The sequence below is a fragment of the Papaver somniferum genome, chromosome 6 (assembly GCF_003573695.1).
Source record: "Papaver somniferum cultivar HN1 chromosome 6, ASM357369v1, whole genome shotgun sequence".
NCBI lineage: Eukaryota > Viridiplantae > Streptophyta > Magnoliopsida > Ranunculales > Papaveraceae > Papaver > Papaver somniferum.
Genome location: NC_039363.1, coordinates 69,893,082 through 69,918,438, shown reverse-complemented (window position 1 = coordinate 69,918,438; position 25,357 = coordinate 69,893,082). Strand labels below are relative to the sequence as shown.

Below are 25,357 nucleotides of genomic sequence, written 5' to 3'. Positions count from 1 at the left end.
AATTACGACCGCCTCTAATAGCTTACTCAATTAAAGTGGAAGCAAAAATCAAAAAAGAACCCCCAAAAAAAAACTTAATGAAAATGAAAGGTTATGATTACACTTAACTAAAAAGAGTTTCTAAGATTAATCCGTAAAAGATACTTTGAAATTCTGCCCACAGTGACATATAAAGCTAGTTGTAATGTGAGCACCACCTAGCTCCGCCTGCGAAAGCATAGGACTTTCTCCCGATGGATTGCATACAGCGGCTTTGAAATCAATAATGTATAAATCCTTTCCACAGCTACAGATGATTTGAAGTTTCTGCAACCAAAATAGTAAACATTTAATAAGCGCTGCTACGCTGGCATCCCCAAATTTTCATATTGCAAAATACAGTATTCAGTAAAAGTAAGACTCACCTTAGTTGAAGATGGGGCATCTCTAACATCGTTGTCGCTGCTGATTATATACAGCTTAGTAAAAGTAAGACCCACCTTAGTAAAAAATGCAAATACTATTTATATATACAGCTCGAACCGTACCTTTCCTTATTTAAGAAACCTGATTTGAGGCATACTCATTTTCTTTTTGAAGCATACTCATTCATTATACCATTTAGGATGGATTTATAAGGGGTGTCTATAGATAGTGTAATTACCTATATATCCTTCAACAATTTAAATTACTAGAGTGCCCTTATCCTCAAAAACCTAAAATCAAAATAAATTTTAAACTTAAACATTTTGGACTCCAATTCAATCAAGAAATTGATCAAGCAAAGCAAACACGAAATCCAAATCTTAATTGCTCTTAGATGTTTTTTAGAATGTATGTGTAACAAACCCATCTTGTTTTTGATTGATTTTAATTTGTTTGATTGATAGAGTATGATTTCAAAGATGAAATTAGGGTTTTCAGAAGATCAGTTCGGCTGATCTTGGAGTATCAATTTTGAGCCGAACCTAATGTATGATTCTGAGAAACACTATGTTCGGCTAATGCGACTTTGCTAGATTTTCTTCGAATTAGCCGAACCTAAATTCGTCAGTTACAGAGTGAAGTTCGGCTGATAACTTTTCAGCCGAACCTCAGTTTCTTGAAAATATACCTAGGTTCGACTGATAACTTGTCAGCCAAACCTACGTATATTTTCAAAAAACTGAGGTTCGGCTAAAAAGTTATCAGCCGAACTGTTCTTCTGGTCAGTAGATCTGGGTTTTATAAATTCAATGTTTTGACAGATTCAACTTATAAAAAGAAATTAAACCTCGTATAGAAGTCTACCTCCGATTTGAATCACACATTTTGGTCACTTTTAATCACCAAAATCTCAAAATTCAAAATCCAAATTTTTTTTTCACTTCTTCGTCTTCTTCCTCTCAAAACCCCCAACTCTCTACATAAATTTGATTTTCTACTAATTCACCACTATTTATTTAATTTTTAATCAATCCTTAAAATTCATATCTAATCAAATCTAATCATAATCATTAATACTAATTATGTAATGGTAGTTATGCTATTATCAAAAAGGGTGGATAAGGGGTGATGTTGTTTTTTATTTAGTGACCCTATTTTAGCATTATTTAGTATGCCTCAAAAAAAATTCAGTATGCCTCAAAATAGGTCTCTTATTTAAGAAACCTTACGACCAACAGAAGTTTGTTTTCACCCCGTTACAACAAAAACGGCTTAAGTGGCTTAGGTAAGTCAATCTAACGATGCTCTAATTTAGAACCCTTAACGATGACCAAATGGGTGAAGTGAGGATGAGTTTGTCATCAGTAGGTTAGTGTATTTATTACAAAGGGCTTTTTGATTCCATATGAACAAGGATGATCATCTAAGGTTGAACTTTTAACCGCTTCAAAAGTATATCAGCAACTACATACAACCTTTAGAGAGAAGATTGTGAGCAAGTTTTATGGCCGAAGATCTTCAGACCAGCTTTACATACGAAGAGTTAGAAATATCTAACATTACACCATTTTAGCTACTTTGAAATCAGTTTCAAAAGCTCCATAGCTTCTTTCAGCTTCCTTTCATTGTAGTCTTTCCCCGGCTGAGAGCGTGCATTCCTAATAAGAGAAATATCATGTGCACGTTAGAAATTAAGAAAAAAAAAAACTACATTTATAATCTAAATTGCCTAAGTTCTTACCTCTTATCTGTTGCTACTCTCCGTTTCAGATCATCGACAAGGCTTTTAAGCCTCTTTAAGAGTGCAGGTAGCTGGCGAATAGTTTGAACACCTTTAGGTATTCTGCATAGCATCTTCAGAACTTGGGAAGCAATAAAAAATCCTTCTTCCTTGTTTCTGCAGATAAACAAATTTATGAACCCGTCAAAACCATATAACAGTATATGTTGTGATCCTATAACACCAAACCAAGTACTACTAACCTTAGCATCTCCGATAAGATAAGTTCTATAGATCCATTTGTATCTATCAACAATTGTGCCAAATCTGGATAAGAGGCAAGATTTCTTAGGGTTGAAAGTGCGTGTTTCAGAACCTCTTGATCTGGAATGCTGCGGCTTACAGAGCTTATCAACTTCAGTAAAGTCTTGATTGCTCCAGCAGCAACGAGTGTCTCACAACATTTCTGCGAATGTTGAGTGGTAACATCTGAAGAAGGAGAAGGTGTCACTTCCAATCAACATTCTTTGTGAATCTATTGGAAGTTGGAACTTCAAACAGAAAGATGCCCAACTAGTAATAACTAATAACTGAATTTGCAGTTAAGAAAGCGGTCATACCTAAAGTTGCACAGGTATGAAGAATGCTGCTCACACTTCTAAAGCTAAGAAGTTCTGAAACCGCAGCTACTAGTCGGTTGATAAGTCGCATGCCATCGTCCACATTTGCAGCAGATTTCTGCACTCTGAGCCTTAAATCAACCAGCTGACCTCTTGCCTCTTTGCGTGCGAGATAACCTTTCCAATATGACTATTAAATGGAATATGTTAAACAGTACAGAATCAAGCCGAATCGTTTATCAAACGACAAAAATTGTAATTGTATAGCTTACTTGGATCACAACAACTCGATTTCTCTCTCTATTTGCCTCTCGCCTGGCAAGCCACCCACGAACGTAGGACTGAACCACAACGGCTGATCTCGTTCTTCTAGATTTCAACAACAGAACTCTCTTCCACCACCTCTGTAGTTTAAGTACCGAGTATAACAAAATTCTCTTTTCAAGGCTCTGACAGCTTCTTGAATTCTGATAGGTAGAACCAGTATCAATGACTGGCCCAAGGCACGATGAACCTGCAGTATTCCATCAATAAAAGACTGATTAGGCGGATCGGTTAAGGAACTTCAAGAAGTATCATAATCTGCATGGTTTTGATAATAAAAAATTATAGACTGTTTATAAAAGCTGAAGATAAGAGATTGTAGTAGTTCATATATTCAAAAGTACAGAATAACAAAATTGATTAGCCCTTCAATAATGGTATTTAGAAACTAGAGAACCTATGGGAATATAGTCACGATAGCAGGAGAATGTGCATGGCAAAATTGGCAGACTATGCAAATTGTTTAATGAAGCAAGAGAGTTGATTTATCATACCTGGTAGCCTGTTTCGAGTAATATGTCCTCTGGCGAATCGCTGAATCTCAATAGCTGCATATTTATACCGTAAAAACTCCTTCCGAAGCTTCGTGCATCGAAAGCTACTTTGAATCTTTATGACCGCTTCTCTTTTGTATACAAACACTTTCCTCATCAAAAAGCATTTCCAATAACTCTGAAATGGAGAAAATTATTGGTTAAGTCAAACACAAACTGTTAAGCGTTACGACATTAAACACCAGCATATGAATATAGAGTAGTACTAAATTATTCACTATTGCTGGCCAGGGTAATATGGCAGCTGATGTAGAAAAAGAGAGACAGGGCTTATGCTCAAACATATCAGCCCGCATCAGCTGCAACACCACACCATTCACTAATTAGAAAAGGGTTGGTCTAGAATTGTGCTATATTACTTGTAAACAACCAAAATAGGATTGCTAGAACTCTAGTAAAGTCGTCATCAAGGATAATGCCATAAGCTGAAGAAATGAAACATACTTGGATCACTTTAATACATTCCCGTTCTCTAGCTGCCTCTCTTCGAGAAATGAATCCACGAAAATGGGACTGAATAATAGTTGCTGACTTAGATACCAGCCTATATTCTTTATAATTTCTCCAAGCTTTTAGACATCGCAAACAGCTCTGAATCTTTATAGCTGCTTTCTTCAGGTGTAAAAACTCTCTTCTCGTGGACCAGCCACGCCAATGACTCTGAATCTTTGTTGCAGCAGAGATATATTGATTGTAATTTCTCCAAGCTTTTAAACATCGGAAGCCACTCTGAATCTTAGTAACTGCTTTCTTCAGGTGTAAAAACTCTCTTCTCATGTACCAGCCACGCCAATGACTCTGAATCTTTGTTGCAGCAGAGCGTTGTCTAATCCATTTCCTAGCAGTGCGCTGAATTAGCAGGACGGAACTTTTTAACCTGATAAAGCTGTTCCGCTCAACCATGAAATTAAGGTATCTACGGAAAATTATTGGGTGCTTATGATTTTCTGTTCAAGGAACCAAAGAAATATATAAGTGTAAAACTAGGGACACCAAGAAATTACCACAGAGATGAGGATTGAAGAAGTAAACCAGTTATTTACCAGAAGAAAGCTGGTAATGAAATATGGCATTTGATTTGTTGTAGTGTCTGGCACTTTTCACCATTAGCCAAGCCCGAAAAACAGTTTGCAGGAAGGAGGTCGCAGCCTTGATCTTCAGAAAGTTTTTGCGCTCAACAAATCTTTTAAAGTGAGACTGGATAAGCCTTGCTGCATTTTCTACAACAACAAATACAAAAACAACCCTGTTGATTTCAATCTATAATCTAGATTCAATTTGGTTCTTTGTACATAATAAAGAGGAATAAGTATGATATTTGCGGAAGAATAGAGATTGCATATAAAGAGAGGGAACGGAGCAATCTGTATGAAGATGGCAGGTCAAAACTGGAAGAAATCTGTGAAGCCAGCAAGTATAAGAAAAATAAGATAGTACAAACCGCAAAACACTTTTAACTAGAAGGATTACCGCTTTTGATGTCAGTGCCAGGAGAATTCTGTCGACTATTACAGCAATGGTTTTTTTTTACCAAATCTCTCCACCAGGCCTGGACAACTTTAAAATTTCTCACTGAATCTGCATCAATGAAAAATTACAAATAAGAACCTGATGGTTTAAGCAAAGTTGTTAAAGTTTAGAGGAAAACAATATTACCTTCACTGCTACAATCATCCAGTCCATTCTGGTTCTCCGGAGGTTTAACATTCATAAAACATTTATCCAAACTTGAACGTTTCATCTCTGGACTTTGATAACTGCAACCCAACAGTTTGTGGATATGCAGAAGCTCCTAGATTGTCGAATAAACATGTCAGAAGTAACTTTTATGTGTGCACCATTAAAAGGTTCTAATAAACAAGTTACACTAGCTTTACCATATTTTTCCTGCCAATCAATTGGGACGAGAGGAACACCAACAGAATTATTACACTCCTTTCATTACAAGCACCATTATTTTCAAGTACCTCACTGATTTGCAATACCTGGAGGGAAAAAAGCCTAGTACATGAGTACACGACAGTCCTCAGACACATTATCGCCAGTGCGATACATATAAACTACTTGCCTCTGGAAAGCTTCCTAACATTGATGCAAGTTTCTGCGCCAAAGTGAAGTTGTGAACAGCATCTGTACTTATGCCAGTCCACAGAACAGATAATTCATCACTACCATTTTGAGAATCCTAACAATTAAAGTGAGAGAGACTAGGGATTAGTGCAGGAGACATTTTAGTTACTCGAAGAGGCTTAGACGAAATTCTTAGCAATTTTACCTCACGTGAACATGCAGAAAGCAGTTCATTTCGAAAATAATAGTCAATCAAGCACCACAGAGCTTTACCATCAATCAAAGATGTAAAACTGTCAATCTTGAGCTCATACTTTCCACTGATTGACTGCATCAGTAATATTAAATCACGTTCAGTGCCATCCAGGCCAAACAAAACCTTTACAAATAAGTAAATAAAGACACACCCCATTAACTTGTACAAATATTGTACAGCGAATGACGGAAGGAAGTAACAAGGATTGTCACACAGACTTGATAGCACGATAAGACTGCCTGCCTTTATAAGTTAGTACTTCTATATCCGTCGAAATAATGGCGGACATATGAAAATTGCTTAAATTTAGGTACACATCATTATTACCTGAATCCATTCCAGAAGCAAATCCAACTGGCTAGAGGTAATACACCATGAGTAGTCCTATACAACATAATATAAACAGGTGATCCAAGTGCATTTCAAATTAGCTAAACAAAAATGTTGGACAAAAAGTGATAAAGCATGGAATGCAGCACTTTTCACTTGTACATGGGTAGATTTATCATCCTCATTTACAATAGAGAGTAGATGCAACATGCAACATGAAACACTTTGGTGTAAAAATTTCTTGTGGGGAGCATGTGCAATTACAAACACCCAACAACTTCGATGAACTATAACCACAATGATTCTTACCACATTGGCTGCTTTAACTTTGGATACTTCTTCAAATAACAGCATTTTGTTGATTAGCAGAGGCAACTGCAAAAATAAGATGTGAAATTGTGAGTCAGTCTAGGAAGCACGATATCCACTGCCTAAAGGAGGATCTAAATGGAAGTGTTGTTGCATCTCTTAGTCTTACCAAAATAGGTATTAATTTATTACGCGATTATTTCGAGAACAAGGGCTCAACTCAGACAATGCAAATGTTATGAAGGACTGAGATTAACTAAAAGCATTATCTATTTCATCAAGTTATCAAACGAATACAAAGTAACTGTCCATATTGTCCAATTTCTCCATCACCAAGACTTGAGCAACAAAAAAAATGCAAATAAGAAGTGATTAACTCAAAATGAACATTTCACAAAATTGAAAAATTAACAGACCTGTAAATGAATAAACATATTCCAAAGCAAAGAAAGCGTGAGTTCCTTTTCGCCCGTGGCAACATCTTCGGCTACTATCATCACCCCATCTTCATCAAGTAATTGCACCCCAGCCTGTTTGAGATATTGCAAAGCAACACCACAATTCACCAGATTCTTCTTACGGTTATCGGAAGGAACCACCATTTTCTGCCCACAACAAACATCATAGTAAATAAGAACATGGGTTGATTCTTCCCAGGAACAAATTAAACTAGAAAAAGTTTAAGCTACAGCTTACCGTAAGAACCGAGGCATCATGTTGCAAGAGCTGAATTGCTCTGCAAAGTCGTACACCATCTTGTAGATCCTCAAATAGCTCTGTGATTCTGAAGTCATATTCAAGGAGTGAACTCTGAAAACATAAAAGCTTTCACAGTCAACCACTAAGCATAAACTTGTTCAATGAATCAGCACAATAGAAATCTAAAAGAAAGTATGGACGAAATAACATTACTTACCTGTTGATATGATACTTTGTATCCTACTATTACTAAATGCGCAAGAAGGTTACCTTCCCCATGCATCACATCCGTCGACAAGAACTCTACATCAGCAAACAAAAAGAAATTGAAATCAAAATAACGGCCATACTAGTGAATTAAAATAAAATTGAAATCTTCAAGCAATGCAATGCCATGGAGGTTACCGGAAATCACTTGTCGACTCGATTTAATATTCGATTGACGACAGAACAACAGAGGAGAACCCCCATCAGTTCCATCAATACCATATTTAATGGGAAGGCTGCTCAGGGACTTAGCTTTATCAAGTACAAGAACAAGCAGTAGGAACCTTTTAAGTATAACATTCCCCAAGGCCTCAAAATAACCAGGTCTGTACAGGCCTTCGACCAATTTGTTGTAAGCAAAAGTTTTCGCAAGACCCAAATGAGAAAAGAACTGCTTCTCCAACACCATCTTTAAAAACACGAGTTCCTGATTAGAATTCACATCTCCAACAGGTAGCAAGGAATCACCGCCAAAAACAATATACAATCCAATTCGGAGCCATGTTGGATTATAATTCATTAGTACTTTTATAGCCTTCTGCTTCATTCCTACATCCGTTACCATGGGACAATGTGCCTTCATCTTTAATCTCCTCTCATCTATAATCTGAAAACAAAAACTAACTATAAATTTGCCAGCATTTATATCTTGTTTAAAGACAGGAACACTTGAAAAACATAGTTCTGAATTGCAAAATTATACTAAATCTAAGGACCATGAATTACCTTGGCTACTTGACTAATCATTGAGAAGACCTCTTTGCAGCAATCCAAACTCAAATACTCCCTCATCCGCTGCTTCAAATCATCAAGGCTGCAAACATCATTCAACGACACTTCCAGAGAATTAAACATCGCAGACGATAACACCAAGCCGTCTCCACTACTACGTCCAGAGGAATCCTTCAGACGTTTAGGACTCCTCCAAGTTCCATCAGTCGAAACCCTAGTACCAACTCCACTGTCACGTTTCCCATTTCTCGATTGTTCCCCTCGATCAGTTCCTTCTCCTGGCAATAAAGAAACATCACAACCGCAAGACTTAGGGTTTTCGAACAGAAAATTGAGCCAAACGGAGAGTGATTTAGATAACGATTCGAGTGATTTTTGTTTTCGAGATTGCGCTTTTCTACATGACTGAGATTGTTCAAGCTCGAATGCTTTGAGTCTTCTAGCAGCAGCTTTAGATCGAGTAGATGGACAGATTGAAGTACGGCGACGGACATTTATTGATGGAGTAGATGGAATAATTGAAGGGCGACGCTTAATAACTGATTTGGATGAAGAAGATGGTGGTGGACTTTGTTTTGAGGCTGTAAAGAAATGAGGAAATGGTGATTGGAAATAAGGTTTTTGATTATTAGGTTTTTTGGGGGTTTTGAAGTTAGAAATGTCTTTGAATGCTGTAGATGAAGAAGAAAATTTAGGGTTCGGTAATGGCGAAGGAGGTTGTTTCTCTTCTTCCATTTCTGTCTGTCTTTCTCTCTCTCTCTCTTCTGGTCCGATTTTCAGTGTTACTGTGCTGTGAGGGTTGAGATTTGAATTTTGAATTTCAAAAAGCGGGACATATAGTCTTGGATCTCGTGAGTCACGATCATGTTTCCAAACGGTTGTGATAAATTCAGGCGCATTTCCGCATTTAGACGGGAACTAGCCAGTAGGACGCTATAAATTACAGTAATTTCAAATTATACTGTAATGTACAATGCATTTTTTTTTTTTTTTTTTGGAAAGAGCGGATTCCTTTTATTCATTAACATAGGATTGTTTTAGGGAAAGCTGTCCCAACAGCATCATTCATTAACATAGGATTGTTTCAGGGAAAGCTGTCCCAACAGCATCATTCCCAACAGTATGCATTGTCCCACACCCGGGTATGAGTTGTTGTTGTTCCCGTGTGTAATTGAGTGTGCGTTGCTAGAATTGTCAGTCCATCCGCCGCTTGGTTCGCCTCTCGATACACATGCGTTATAGAGTGGTTTGTGATCTGTTGGAGAGGGAATTGTATTTTCTGTATCATTGCACTAATGATCCATGGGTTGTCTTCTTTCTTGTTAGTTAGCATTGAAAACAGCGCCTTCGAGTCCGTCTCAAAGATGATGTTTGTCCATCTTTGTGATGTCGCCATTCTTGTTGCAAGCAAAAAGGGTCTCAGCGACAAGAGTCGTGGTTATCCCAATAGGATCCGCCATTGCCATTATTACATTTCCATTTGTATTTCTACAAATCCAGCCTGCTCCTGCTCGTTCTGGTTGTCCAACCATATTGTTTTTGCTGGCTCCATCCATGTTGATTTTCACCCATTCTGCTGGTGGAGGACTCCATTTGACCCAAATTGTTCGTGCATTGTTTTCCCCTGTGGAACCGTTTCGTTGTTGTCGTTCTCCCACCATATTTGGAAGTATCTTTTTACAGACCGCCCAAGTGTATTCTTGGCTCAATATGATAGTTATTTGGCTTGTTTGCTGAGGTGTTTGGATTTGCTTCTTATAAACCTGTTCATTCCTAGCTAGCAAAATACTCCATAGTGCATAGCAGCATATTGAGAACATCTCTACATTTTGCGAAAAACGCAGGAATTCCTTGAAGGTCGTTGGAGGCACAACAGATGTTGTTGATGTACTAGCCACTCTCCGAGCCTGGTTATTTCCGCCTGATCTGGATGACATGTAATCCCCTTGACGTTGTATTGCAATCTCACTTGGTACCCGATGCGGTGGAATTATCAACCTGTCATAAGGGTTTCCTGTGTTGTTTCCTCTGTTGATGTGTGCCACTATCAAGTTCCAAGTTCGTTTCTCCTTTTCGCACTGAAAGAGGCAGTGTTTTACTGTTTCTGGTTGAAGCTTGCAAATTGGGCATGTATCATTGTCAACAATGTGACGAGAGTGGAGTGTTTTGAAGGTTGGGAGTCCTTCATGGCTGACTTTCCACAAGAAAAGTCGTATCTTTTGGGGGCATGTTGCATTCCAAATTGTCTTGTAATCCATTCTTGAGTAAGTATGGTAATGGAGAGTTTGGTTAGCAGTGGTGTCCTGGTTGGAATTCTTGGCCAGTAAGTGGTATCCACTTTTTTCCGAGTATTAACCACATTTGGTGTGAGGCCAAATTGGTTTGTCAGGGGCAGGAGGGTTTGGAATGTGTATGTTGTGTATCGAGTTGGATATGTGGGGAGGAAATAAGTGAAGTAAACGATTTGCATCCCAATTAAAAGAGTAAGGTTCAATTAAGGAGCTTACCAGGAAATCGCCATTTTATGCAGGTGGTTCGAAAGTTGGATATGCAGGTATCCACCTATCCTTGATTCTAGTGGACTTTACATCGCCAATCCGTATAGCAAAATTCTGTTGAACCATTTCCGCCGCTTTATGGATATTTTTCCATGCCAGACTTGCTGAGTCCGGTGGTTTGAGCCTGTTAGTCAAGATTGATCTTCCTTGTAAGTATTTATCTTGATACATTCTGTTGCATATAGATTCTGGCTTTGCATGAATTTGCCAAACTCTCTTTCCTAGTAGTGCAAGGTTGTGGTTCCTTGATGCTTTTATTCCGAAACCTCCTTGACTAATAGGTAGAGTGATCTTCTGTTTTCCCACCGAGTGCATTTTCCTCTGGGTTTTGTCATGCCCCATAGGAAATTCCTCGCAATTTTATCCATTTCTTGATGGACATGAGTTGGTAGTAGTTGGGTTTGCATAGCATGATTAGTTGTGGGAATCAGTGAAGAGTTGATAAGGATCCATCTTCCTGCTTGATTGAGACATTTCGCCATCCATCCCTTTGCTTTTCTCTCCATTCTCTGCAACAGCTGAGCAAAAATAGGTGAAGAATTCCTACCTTTTTTGAACTGCACTCCTAGATATTTTGGTGGATGATCCGTTATGGAAGTGTCGAAAGTTTTTTTTAACCAATCAATCATTGGCTACTGCAATTTAGGATGATGTATCATCACTGATTTCTGAGTGTTAATCGCTTGTCCAGCCGAGATCGAGTATGAGTGTAAGATCTTTTTGAGGTTCTCGCACGTCGTTGGATCTGCTGAGCAAGTGATCAGCAAGTCGTCAGCATACATCAGATGTAGGAGCGATTGAGTTTTCGATGATATCTGTAATCCTGTTAATCTCCTTTGGTATTGCAGCCGCGCCAGATTTGTTGATAAGATTTCAGCACAGAGGATAAAGATATATGGAGATAAAAGATCTCCTTGACGCAGTCCCCTGTTAGGTAAGATTTTTCCTTGCGGATTTCCATTAATGTTGACCGAATACGAAACTGAAGTTATGCATAACGTGATATACTCAATGAACTTGCTTGGAAAACCAGGGAGACTAAGCTCTGTCTCACAAATCCCCAATCCAGGCAATCATAAGCCTTTTTGATATCCAATTTTAGATCCACTTTTGGATTTTTTTGTGGGTGCTGAGGTTCTTATGTGATGGAAAATCTTTGTGGCTATGGAAATATTGTCATGAATGGACCGGTTTGGTACAAACGCACTCTGAAACGGACTGATCATGAACTTAAGTAAGGGTCTCAACCTATCCACTAGCAGTTTTGAGATGACTTTATAAACTACGTTACATTGCCCAATGGGTCTGAAGTCATTCGAGTTTGTAGGATTTTCTGTTTTTGGGATCAAGGTAATGTTTGTATGGTTGAAGATATTATCTAGTTCTACCTTGTCAAAAAAATTCCTAAATAGTGCAACAATTTGGGGTTGTGTGATATCCCAATACACCTTGAAAAACTTACTTTATATCCTTCCGGTCCCGGCGCTTTTTCTGAGCCAATACTTCATAAAGCTTTGTGGATTTTTTTCATCTGAAGGTTGTCTCTAAAGTTCCACAGAGTGTTGATGTGAAATTCTCGAAGAGAAATTTTCAAATAGCTCCATATTGATAGTTGTGGGAGCTGCCTGGTATTGTCTTTCAAAATGTTTTATGATCAGTGCTGCAATGTTCCTCTGATTGAAAATGCAAACATTGTTTTCATCTTTGAGTTGACTTATGTGGTTGTATCTTCGGTTTATTGTTGCTTTGGTATGGAAAAAGGCAGGAATTGAGATCTCCATTTGTTAGCCACTCTATTCTTGAACGTTGCTTCCAATATGTATCGTGGAAATGTTGCAGCATCAGATGGGTATTGCGGGTATCCTTTTCATGCTCGAGCCAGAACATGAATTCAATTCCCGATGTAGTTGCACATTTGTATTGTGCTAGCTGAATCTGGAATTCAGATTCCTTGATAATCCGTGGAAGATTCTCAAAAGTTGTTTTGTGCCATTGTTGCAGTGCACAAGCAGTATGTTGCATTCTTATTGTAGATTTTTTGTTAAATCCATGCTTTGTTGTTGGTGCCACGATTCTATACAATGGTTTTTATTTCTGGATGCAAGAACTATAAGTGTTCAATTTTGAAATTTGTTGTCCTCTTTCTTGGGATTCTATTTTCTTGAAGTAGTAAAGGGGCATGATCGTAGCCTATTCTTGGGATATGTTTGATTAGAGCTTGTGGGTGTGCCTCTAGCCAATTTTGTGTTGCTAGTCCTCTATCAAGCCTCTCCATGATAAAATTTGAATCCAATTGCCAGTTTGTACAAGTGTAAGCATCGCCCTGGTACCCTAGATCAATAAGGCCATTTGTATTGATGAAATTATTGAACGGTTTTACCTGAGAGTTGGTAACAGGGTTACCACCTTTTTTCTCATGTTGTGCAATCACTTCATTGAAATCACCCATTAGAAGCCATGGCGTAGTTGGAGTCGAAACAGAGGTATTAAAATTCCTCCAAAGGTCTTTTCTGGATGCAGGTTGTGGTGGTGCATGGATGCCAGTAAAAAACCAGGGTTGAGCATCTTCATGAAGGTTGGAGTAGATGTAAGCATGTAACATGCTTTGATTTGCGACAGTAACAGAGACATTGAGATGCGATGTCCACAACAGACAGAGGCCACCTCTATGTCCATTACATAGGATTGAAAAAGAAATTTGAAAACCTAAGCTATTTTGCAAAAAGGACATGTGCGAGACAGAAGCTAAATTTTCAGATAAAAACAGTATATCTGGTTGGAATCTGCGTGTGTACTCACGCAGTTTAGAAACTGTCAAGGGCGTGTGTACACCCTGACAGTTTCAAGCCAGGAAATTCATTGTGCAGGCGAGGGTTGTCTCTTGCCAACCACTCGCGATTCTGGTGAAACCTCTGATGTTGCAATATCTTCTGGGAAGGAAAGGTTCCATGCAGGTACTGTTGGTTTTTTGGAGCTAATTCGAGATGGTAAGGAGCCAGTTTTTTTTGATCTCTTGTTTTCATGTATATGTACCGGTGTTAGGGGTTGTTGAGGTGTTCCATTTCCTCTAGTGCTTCTTGGTTTTCTTGCTCGTGATGTTGGAATCTCAAATATCGGTGTTGTTCTTTTCACTGATCCTTGTTCCAGCTAGGATATGGATACATACTTGCGGGCTTTTGCCGGTGGTGGTTGTGCCCCAGAATCAGGTGTGTTGGGAAAATGCAGATGTGCAGGTAGCTTGATAGTCCGTATTTTATATGTTCTGAGTGGCTTCATGATGTGGTGTTCTTCCGGTCTAGCATTAGTGGTTACAACGACCTCTGGTTTACCGTTAATGTTATGAACTAGCAAGTGTACCTTTGCATCCCTGTGTTGCAATGTATTCAAAAGGATTTTAGTATAATCAGTTGTAAAAAAAGCCAACATTCTGTTTATACCCGGTGTTGTTCTTGGTTCAGTAGGTTTGCCCAATCCCGAACCGCTATTGTTGGTGTTGTTGGAAACTGGGCGATGACCCGACCCGCCATGTCTACCATTGCCATTTTTATGCTCCGATCCAGCAAGATAACCCGACGAGCTTGAGTGGGCTGTTTCAGAGTCCTGTTAAGGAAAATTTTTTCCTTACTTTTATCTGAAGGCCCAACATGATCGACCCTAGTTAAGTTATCTGGGCTTAAGTAGAAACTTCTAGGGTTTCGATCCACCTACTGGTGTGGCAAATGGTGGGTTCATCCTAACAGTATTATCCCCTTTAGAGTTGCTGGAACCAGGTATTGGGACAGGTGTCGTTGCATTACACAACTTTTCTTGTTCTGTCTTGACGGCTCTGTAGGTTTAATTGTTGCAGTATCTTTTGCAGACTTTGTCGGAGGCGTGACCGAGTTCCACATCAAACCATGCCGAGTCATCTCTTCCGAAAGATGAGTTGGGAACGTGTTGGGCATGGTTACATCTGAAACCCGATTTTGGTCTTGATGTTGTTGTTGAGGTGCCCTGCCCTTGTCTCTCAAAGTTGTTGACGGATTCTGTTGTCGTTATGGACTTTGCTTTTGTTGGTGGTGCTGGAAATACTTGGTGGTTGTTTATAGCAGAACTTGAAGTTTCTCCATGATAGCTGTTTGGTAATCGATATTCTTGCAGAAGACTAGAAGTAGAGATCCTAGTATATGGGGCTTTCATTTTTGCATTCAGTTTTCCATAAGGAAAATCAGAGTTTTCATTATTTTGGATTGTTTGGTGTATCCCACCAAAGTTAGGGCATTCTATAAAAACATGTCCAGGAAAACCACAAATAAAGCATAGTAGAGGAATATTTTCGTAAGAAAATTTTACCCATTTTCCTCCGCCAATATTCAGCATGACTCCCGGTCTGAACGGTTTTTGGAGGTCGAACATGGCCAGATTTTTGGAGGTGATGAAGCTAGGTCGATTTGCACCACCTTCCCTGTGTTAGAGGACTCTATGAGATCCTGAATGGATCCTTCATCTCTAAAAACCTGTGGTAGATTGAGAACTCGTAGCCAAAATGGTGCGAACTTGAAACATTGTTCTGCATGTTTAAGGAAAAAGTTCCAGTCTTCAAATAACACCACAAAATTTCTTGCTGTCCGTGGTTGGTTTGCAAGGATGAAATCCTTATCAGTTTGATATAGTGAGAGCTGGAATACATGCAAAGTCTTACTCGGCTTCATCTGCTTGTACTGGATTGGAAATAGTTTGTTTGAGAGGGCTCTATTTAGTATGGTGAATTCAACAGGTGTTCCCAAGACTTTGAGAGCATGGGAGTGGTTGTACAATGCATTTAATTTTCTTTTTCTTTTTATACAGTACATTTAATTTTGCTAACCTGCTTTAAGAGTGTCAATTTGATTGGGGACGAATTTTTTTTGTTTTTATACAACATATTTAATTTTGCTAACCTACTTAAAGAGTGTCAATTAGATTGATGACAAATAGTACAAATCCTAGTTAGCAATCGGGATACGGAGAGGAGTACGGGACGGCATAGTACGGATTCGGATAGGTCGGATTCGGTCAAAAAGTCGGTCAACGATTTGTTATTTGAGGTGTAGTTCGGTATGGATACGTACGTGTATAATTCGTTATAGAAATGTAAGTTTGGTACTTAGAATTCGGTCTACATCAAACTATAACAAATGATATTTTGGTATAAACTACATAAAAATATGGCTTGAAATTGAATATATAAAAAGTATCTAATGAATAATCAACAACCAGTGCATGGCTCAGTGGTTGGAAGTTGGAACTCTCGTAAACATCCCAGGGGTCAAGGGTCTCGCCTCCTTCATTTCTTATTTTTTCTTATTTTCGGTGGATTCAAATCGGTGGACCGGTACTGACTCGGCCGAGTCACTATCCAAATCTAACTAGCGAATTATTTTCGTTGTGTTCATATTATATGTGTACCCAGTTTGGACTTCGAGTAATTCGAACAAATGAAACGGATTCGGACAGTTCATACGGATTCGCGAATTATTCGCCGAATTGCTAACTAGGGTCCAAATATAGATCTTTACATGGATACTTACTGAGCCTAAGATCAATGATTTTTTTTATATAAAAGGGTTTATATTAATTGTAAAACATAGCAAAAAATGTTTATGAGCTCATTTTTATCAAAAACATTGGAAATAACACTGGATTTTAAAATTCTATGATGAATGTGGGAGAATACATGTGCCGAAGATGCCTTACTCGAGCTTCTTTTGCAATGTAGTCCGCTGTAGAGTTATATTTCCTGTTTATATACTTTAATTGGTGTAGTAGGATAAAAATTGATTCTGCTGAAAATGGTAAATTGGATGTGTCGATGAGAAACGAACCTAAACCCTAAATAAATGTGTTGCACATGAGTACTTTAGATTCGAGAGATCAAGCTACACAATTCTGGACTAAACCAAGAAATGGTCGTTCAAGTATTTCTTCTGTCACAAAATGAAGGAGGAGGGTTGATCTTAGGGAGGGAAGCAGAGAAGTTGTTAAGATCAGAATGATGAACTCTTTAAGGTGTAATTGTGCAGAGAAGGTGTTAAGATCAGAATGATGAACTCTTTAAGGTGTAATTGTTTATTACTTGTTTCAGAAAGTGGAACTTGCTTGCCAAATTGGAAGCTATAAACTCAATGTATTATCTGAATACTTGCGATGATGATAGTCGTTGTTGTTCAATAGATAAAATCTATTTATAGCAAGTCATAATAAACACCGTGATCTCGGAGGAAGTGGGAGTAGTTGAGTAATGGAGAAGTGGGGACTGTGTAAAAATGGTGAGAACCATGTCCTTATTGTGAAGGGAAGACTGGTCGGTTTTACACCCACTACTTCTATACTTCTATTAACTGTCCGCCTTTCCTGACACTTTCTACATAATGGGCGTGTTGCACGCCACACGCTGTAAACCGCCAGACAAATACTATGATGAACATCCCCCAATTTGTGATGTGTTTGATGTCTTGAGTATTTTTATAGAGAATATGGAGCAAGTTACATGAAAAATGGAACAAGTCCTACACGGTAGTTGTTAAGTGGTATTTTAACCATTCACGCGCAAGCTAGGCGACATGTGGCCATAAGTGGCAAGTCAATTCGTATGAATGATACTTTCGGTGAGTTAATATTCAAAAATAGCATATGATGCTTTTAGGTTAAACAAATAATTAAATTATTAAATTATTTATGAAACCGACATTTATAAAATATCGTTCGTAATTTATGTTTGTAAAGTATCGTTGTTAATCAAGCAGCTTAAACATAGTTGATGTATGTAAAGCATCGTTGTTCACGGCCTGCTCAAACCAGCCGCGCATTGCACAGTCTTATAAGGGAGTATGACCGGCTATCTTTGAGAGGTTTCCAGGATCTATTCGAGCAGGTGGAAAATGGGGTGATTGGCCCTCGTAGGAGAGGGATGACTGGTAGACATCATGGCATCTCATTGGCCCTAATTAAATTTAATCCCGTCAAATCACCTTCCAAGTTGGACGGTTGAGATGATTTGCGACAGTTTTCCATTATCGCTTAACCTAATTAAGACACTTATGGGCAGCGTGACTAGCCTACTTTGGGCGATGTTTCGAAGCAAAGCAGGTAGGGTAGGAGCAATGTGGTTGGTCAAGGTTATAGATGGGTCACCGGTATAACGACACCTTATTGGTCGTCCTTGGCCAATGGGTTGCCAGCGGACAGCCAACATGGCTGCATATTGGATTGGCAGAGGACAGGCAACATGGCTGCACATCGGGTTGGCAGAGGATAGCCAACATGGCTGAACATCGGAGTTGGAATTGGCAGTGAGCAGCCATCTTGGCCGGTCATTCAGAAATTCATGGCAACGGCCATGAATAGTGAAGCAAGCATGTCAATGTGCTCCCCTTTCCATACTTCTGTAAATTCCATTAAGACATATATATGGAGGGGTACTTGGTTGAAGGTGCATATACGTACCATGCACCAAGTAAGATAGCTTTGGAAATATACATCCATCACGGCCCTTTTCGGACTTGGCTTAAGAAATGTTCAGCCGTCATGGCCGGATATTAAAACTGGCCTGTGAGCCAGAATTAAATGTACAGCCATCACGGCCGTATATCGCAGTTGGCCAGGATGGTGAGATACAGCCATCACGGCCTGGGGAGTTATTGAATGATTTCTTCTCCCCTAATCAAAGTTGTAAAAATGTATTTTAAACATATATAGGGAGGGGTAGTTGGTTTAAGGTACATATGCGGGCCATGTACCAAGTAAGTTTCATAGCTTAGCCGGAAGAGTATAAATGATGCTTAGGCCTCATTTATAGATGCGTAGCCTTACCAATGGAGCGTGTTAAGCATGGGCATCACTATTCCATGCCGTATACCAAGTACTCAACACTTGGATGCATTTTGACGGAACGGCCTATACAGACTAGGCCATTACCATTATTGCTTGGTGTTGACGGTGGTTTTTAGTTCAAGGCTAAAATTGTAAAACCAGTAGTCCTCTGTCACCCTTCAAGGATTAAAGCCATTTGAAAAGTGACGAGTGCAAAAACCTCCTCGCTCATTGAGAAACTCAATGTATATGAAAGTCACTCAGAATGGTGCGCGTAGTAGCAATCCCAAATATTCTGTGATTTCTATTTTATACCAGCATTATAAATTAATGCATGATTTTCCTAGTATTTCTCGTGCTATATTCTCAGCTGAACTCTCATCATTGACATGACATGATGATTAAGTGTTCATTCTCAACAGAATAGCATGAATCTCCCGAAGTGTCAGTATTGAAGTCTGCATGAAAGTACTCACACAGGCTGCATCGTTCTCTGACAAAGAGATCTTCGTATCGACGCGCTTTTAAAATCTAGCTCGATCGAACTCGTTTAAATTCCTCAAAAGAAAAATCCAGACTGTTTATATCAGTCTCAAAAAACAATCACTGCCACACAATTTGGCCGCATGATCCAACAAGTGTAGCCTACTCCTAACAGAGCTAGGCAATCACCATGGTGACCACCATCGAGCCCACTAGTACCCTAGTCGATCGATTCCCACTAAGTGAATTCTTAAGCACGTCGCATTGTTAAGAAACTAGCTCAAACGAGCTAAGACCGTTAATAAAGGTCTTTAATGCATCATGACCGTCCAACTTAGCCAGCCTAGTTGGACGGCTAAGATCTTCCTTGGAATGATCAAAGAGGTTCCTACATGCACATTGACCGCCCGACTTTCCCCCTGCGCAATCAAACTGCCCACATCAATTTCATAGAGCAGCAAATCGTTTTCCCAAATTAAGGAAAACGCGCTTGTTTCCAAAACCCTAGTTAAGGTGCGGCGGTAAGAAACTGTCGCAAGTCGATCGTGTCCGTCCAACTTGGCCAGCCTAATTGGACGTCTTAGATTGCGTTTCGGATGATCAAGAAGATGCACATAATATCACCGTCGGCCCAACATTGTCCCCGTTCGGTCGACTTACCTGTGGGAAGTCAATGAGGCAGCAAATCGCTTGATCGAACTAGGGTGAACGCGGCTTTCCTGAAACCCTAATTCTTATTTACGGCAGTATGCTACTGTCGCACATCGATCGTGACCACTCATTTTCGCCAGCCAAATCGAGTGGCTTAGATCTGATTTTAGATGACCCAGGAGATGTCAACACGCTCACTGGAAGATCTTCTTCACATATGGCCAATCGTCCTACTCGAATAAGCGCACGTCGCTTGGATTCGATCAGTTAAAACAGAGTGGTCGTGCGGCCACCAAACCCTAAATCAGCGACAGCTGATCGCTGTCTCAAAGCCATCTCGTTCGTCCGTCTTCGCCGACTTGGCCGGACGGCTTAGATTGAGTGTTAAGCGATCCATGGGGCGTGGCAATGATCACCTGCCACCCCCCTTCCGCAAGGAATGATCGACTAAGCAATAACTCATCCCTGGAGCTACCAAACGATCGCCCAAACATGTCCGATCACGCTCTTCTTTTAAGACGATCGACTCGTGACTAACTTAGATGAGATTTAAAACAACGATGCTTCATCGACTATTTTGAGCTGCTTAAAAGCAATGCTTTACGTGCATCGAGTACATACGATATCTTATATCGGCTTCACAAACAACTTAGTTGTTTAACATAATAGCGTCACATGTTATTCTTTGCGGCAAGTCCCACGACTTGACCCACTTACTCGAGACATCAAACGTGTCACAAACTGGGGGATGCTCACTGGGGTATTGGTCTGGCGGTTTACAGCGTGCAGCGTGCAACGCGCACATTACGAGAAAGTGTTAGAAAAAGACGGACGGTCAGCAGTAATTATAGTAGTGGGTGAAAGAGTAACCGATTTTCTCTCATAGTGGAAACGTGACGATCACCACCACCTACACAACCCCACTACTACATTACTCAATCTACTCCACTTCCTACGAGATCAGAGGTTTGCGCTCAATGACTTGTATAGATAGGCTTTCAGCCTATTTCAACACGAACAACGCAAGTGTTAACACAAGTATCCAGAAACCTTCAAGAGCTAATAGATTTCGTTATGCAAGCCAGTTCAACATTCTGATACAAGTCATAAACAACCACACCTTCATAATTCACATTCTGATCTCAAACCCTAAGATCAACCCTTCTCCTTCACTTTGTGACCGAATTGAATCTGGAACGGCCATTTCTTGGTTTAGGCTAGAGTCTTACAGATTGATCTATAGAATCTAAAATACTCCCGTGCGGTGCATTGTTTAGGGTTTTAATTCATTTCTCATCAACACACCCAAAATTACCAAAAAAAAACAGAATCAATTTTTACCCTCAAACACTTGGCCACGTCCATGCAAACGAGTTGGCTTAAGCTTCTGTCCCTTCGAGGATGAACTACGGTCTGTGCTTGATCCCTTTAGAGTAGGTAAGGGTACGTAGGTATCCGCAATGAGTCACAGCATTTCCGGTCCAACACGTTGGCCCTCATATCATCTAATTTAGAGATGATTGCGACACTTTGGCCTCTCATATCACCTGGCTCGGTAGCTCGACGCAAGAGATGATTTTGTCCAATCTTGATGGGGCTTAGTTGCATGCCATCAAGTGGATGCTCATACTTCCTATCAAGTTACAAAGAGTTGGTAAGCGAAGGTTGGAAAAGATTCGGTGGTTTGATGATCACTCAGCTAGATAGGAAATTCAGTGATGAAATTTCTACGTTGAGGAAAAAGCTAGTGATGCATGCAAGATGCATTGGCTCAGGCCTTATACCTTTAGCGAACAAGGGTAAGTTTCTAATGGTATGGAAGCTAAGTTCGATGCATCATTCTCCACGAGTATGCTTGCAAGGGAAAATGAACGTGCATTTTCCTAGCTTTAAAGGCTCGGATCGTAGCTTCATCATGGCGCATCGGGAAAGTTATGGCCTGGGCGCGCCAGGTGTAATTTTCCGGTCCGTCACAGTCTCCCTGAAAGAAATGAGGATTGATTTGGGGAAATTATCTTGTTTATGATTTCCTTTAGCCGGTTTGATAGAATCTTAGATATTATCTTGTATATTGTATTACTCAGGCTGATGGGTTTTAAATCTGATGGGGTTTGTGGAGTTGATATTTTAGGGATCAGTGTTATGAATGAAAAGTTCAACTCCGGATTTAGGTTTCCGGTTTTAAACAAATTTTGAACTGCCATAATTATCCGGACCCATATATCCCAATTAGCTTTAAAAAAAGCTTGGTTGAAACCCATCTGGTCCTGGAGCTCCCCACTGGTTCATGTTGGAAATTGTATTCCATATTTCTTTTTTTGATAGTATAATTATGAGGGAAGAATTTTCCACCTCAGTAATGCAAGGTTCAATAAATGTTGATAAATCTTCCACCATGTTGTTGTGCGATGTGCCTATTTGAGTGATGATTTATTAAGAGGGTATTGATTTGGTCTCTTTCTGAAATCCACAGATGGTTCTAAATTTGGTGGTAGTAATCATTTTTTATTTTGTACCATTTTCCTAGCTCAGCTTGGAGATTTTTTATTTTATCTAAATTTCCGGAATATTTCCCGGTTCTATGTTTTTCTGATTTTATTTATTGATTTTATGTTTTTATGAATGTTTCCAAACACACCTGAGTTCCATTGAGATAAATCTGAGGATAATAGTTGAAGCTTCAAATAGAAGTTTGTATCTTGAATAGTATTGGACTAGAAATTCCAAGAGTTTTCAACCATTGATGATAATGTTGGATGAGATAGCTAATATCTCATGCATCTAAATGGTTTTTGGATTTTTTTGTGTTTCCAAATTTGAATCAAAAAGGAGGGATGTGTGATCAGAACCAAATCTAGGAAGATTACTCATGTTTGTGCCGGAAATGTCTGGGACTATTAAAATGATGTCAATGCTCTGTCTATTCTTTCACATATGTTTGCATCACCCTCTCTATTATTGGACCATGTGAATGGTGATCTTTCATAACCCGCATCTTGGAGTCCCAAAGAGTCAATCGTTCTGACTATGAAAGATTTGCTGCTTGAGCTAGTTTTATTTCCACCTTGTTTCTCATCTGGGTCTAGGATAACATTTAGAGCTCATATCAGGAGCCAAGGTTTGTTGACCTGTTGAGCAATGTTAGCAATTTATGACCATTGTTTAAATTTGGCTTACGACTTAACTGCACCATAAACACAAGTAATTAGCACCTCAACTAGTCCAATTTTTGTTTCAAAGTGGCACATATTGAGGTTTGAAGATAGAAGATTCATTTATATATTGTTGTGCCACACAATCGCTAACCCTTTTGCAACTCCCACCGAAGGAACCATAAACCAGTCAAAGTGAGATTTTTTATAAAAGGTTTCCATTTGAGACAACTGAACTTTTGTCCCGGCAAGAAAGACTATGTCTGGCTTGTAATAAAGATTGAGGTGGTTAAAGTGGTCCCGGGTAATTGGTGGACCCGGGAAAGCGTATAAAATTGAAGTTAAATGAAAACGGGCCTACAGTAATACCGCAAGTGCACGGTCGTCAGTTGTAGCTCGTGCAAGTACGGGTCGATCCACAGAGATTGGGAGTGTTTGGAGTTTGATGTGCGATGATGGAGCGACCGTAGGATGCTGAAATGCTTCGATCTGACGGCTGAAATCCGAGACGGGCTTGGATAGTGGAAATGTGTTTGAGTAAGGGTTTTGGGCCTTGGGTATGCCAAGCCCATATATTCTTTAAGGACAATTCTTCTTCTTCAAGCCCACTTCTAGCCTTTTGGTCTTGTGCACAACATTCTTCGCGGCTTCCTTGTGTAATTCCTCCCGGCTTTTCACTACTTTTCTGCTCTTTTCCGCTCTGCTATTCATCCAAACTTTATTTATTACCTAAAAATGCAAAATTAAGTAAGAAAAATATTTATTCTTGAAAACAATGAAAATACAGAATATGGGATAAAATGTAGAATTAATGCACAAAAGATGAGTTAAATGCCAAGAAAAATATATAGAAATATGCACTTTTTAGCACTCATCAAATACCCCCAAACCTGAATTTTACTTGTCCTCAAGTAAAACAAAACTAAGGAAATCCTACCTATACCACTGTCGCTGGTCTCTCGAATGCATTTAGCGTATGCACTAAGCCTTTTAAACCACTAAGTGTCCCTAGTGGACGAGTGAAGTCTCGTGAAGGTTTGCTTAGAACGTACCTACAAAGTTCTAGGTCAAAATATAAGCTCAGATTCCATCAAATGTGACATGTGCAAGTCAGTTAAGCTCACAACAAAATGGAGATGTCAATCTAGCTATCGAAGGCACAATCCTAGCACTGATAACAAATAAGGACATGTGATAAGAGTGTAAAGTGTATCTACACATGTGTAAAGAAAGATCAGATGTTATGACTACTAATCACCAAGAGATAGTTTCTCAGGCTAAGAACCAAGGTCGAAATCTAGCTAGCTGTCTGGACTTTACGAGAATTGTGAATGAGTTGGAGGTGTTTCACAATTACTCGCGTTGTACATCAATGGCATACACCCTTCCTTGCTTATTACAATGAAACACAAAAGATGACTATTTACATGACTCTTATTTACATTGACTACTCTCTTTTATTTTTGGAACAAGAGAGAATGGAATTGATAAATACTTGATTTTTTTGTATTTTTCTGATATTTTTTTTTTCTGAATATATACATCGTTTTTTTTTTTTTTTTAACAAGAACTTGAAATTGATTTTTACATATGGTAGCTCTTTTGATACATAACAAAAAAACAAAACAAAAAAAAAAAATTACATGACACTTTGCAAGAGGTAGCCCTTTTTGATGCACCCAGTTAAATTCGATGGTTGTCTTTCTTAATGTAACCTCCACCTTCTATCCCAACCAACCAAAGAACAAGCTAGTCAAGTTTCGTTCAGTATTCTAAAGTGATTGGCAATCGTGACTTCCTATCAAACACCTTGAAGATCGAGGCCATACATGTATTGGTAGATCGTGTGCGTGCAAATTTCTTATCACTATGTGAATTGTGCTAGAATCAGGGTGCCTAAATATCTAGACTAAGACTCCTAATAATTACATATTTGCACAAGAGTCAACATTTCAAGGTAAATGAGCTCCATTTTTATGTTTTTTTTTTCAATTTTTTAATTTTTTTTTTTCATTTTTCATTTTTTTTCAAAAAGAAGGAGTTCTTGTTTTCAATTATGGCATATTATCAAAGTATCTACTTTTCACCCCCAAACCTAAACTAAACATTGTCCTCAATGTTTCAAAATATGAACAAAATTATAATACAACATATGAAGAGGATCATGTTGAGTAGAGAAAAAGGAAAGAGAATACCCGATTTCGGCGAAAGCAATATTAGAACTCCGTTATTCAAGGCAAGAATCCAACATATGTCAGCCGAGATCATATTGGATTAGGAAAATATATACAAAAGGAACAAAAGGATTTTTAAAATTTTTATCTACTGGATTATATACAAAAATTCACCATACACTAACAATCTAAAGAGTTGAGGATCAACCCAAAAGACAAAGTG

At 39.0% G+C, this 25,357-nt stretch overlaps 2 protein-coding genes across 3 annotated transcripts; both read right to left on the bottom strand.

The window, feature by feature from the left end:
- Positions 1-1,816: 1,816 nt before the first annotated feature.
- On the bottom strand, positions 1,817-9,179 carry LOC113287910 (abnormal spindle-like microcephaly-associated protein homolog). Of its 2 annotated transcripts, none has more exons than XM_026536786.1 (20): positions 8,281-9,179; positions 7,693-8,161; positions 7,505-7,590; positions 7,285-7,398; positions 7,005-7,193; positions 6,589-6,654; positions 6,277-6,333; positions 5,899-6,021; positions 5,692-5,808; positions 5,501-5,608; positions 5,280-5,415; positions 5,094-5,201; positions 4,667-4,843; positions 4,068-4,570; positions 3,564-3,741; positions 3,018-3,259; positions 2,746-2,935; positions 2,389-2,614; positions 2,147-2,302; positions 1,817-2,063 (listed from the first exon to the last, which is right to left on the bottom strand). In XM_026536786.1, exons 1-20 carry the CDS (start codon positions 9,019-9,021, stop codon positions 1,979-1,981), a joined length of 4,071 nt encoding a protein of 1,356 aa, XP_026392571.1. In that variant the 5' UTR covers positions 9,022-9,179; the 3' UTR covers positions 1,817-1,978. The 2 variants fall into 2 exon arrangements, with proteins under 2 accessions (XP_026392571.1, XP_026392572.1); XM_026536787.1 differs by having other exon boundaries at positions 4,667-4,834.
- Positions 9,180-9,644: 465 nt separating this feature from the next.
- LOC113290899 lies at positions 9,645-10,544 on the bottom strand. Its single transcript, XM_026540487.1, has one exon. It carries the CDS (start codon positions 10,542-10,544, stop codon positions 9,645-9,647), a length of 900 nt encoding a protein of 299 aa, XP_026396272.1.
- Between the last annotated feature and the right edge of the window lie 14,813 nt (positions 10,545-25,357).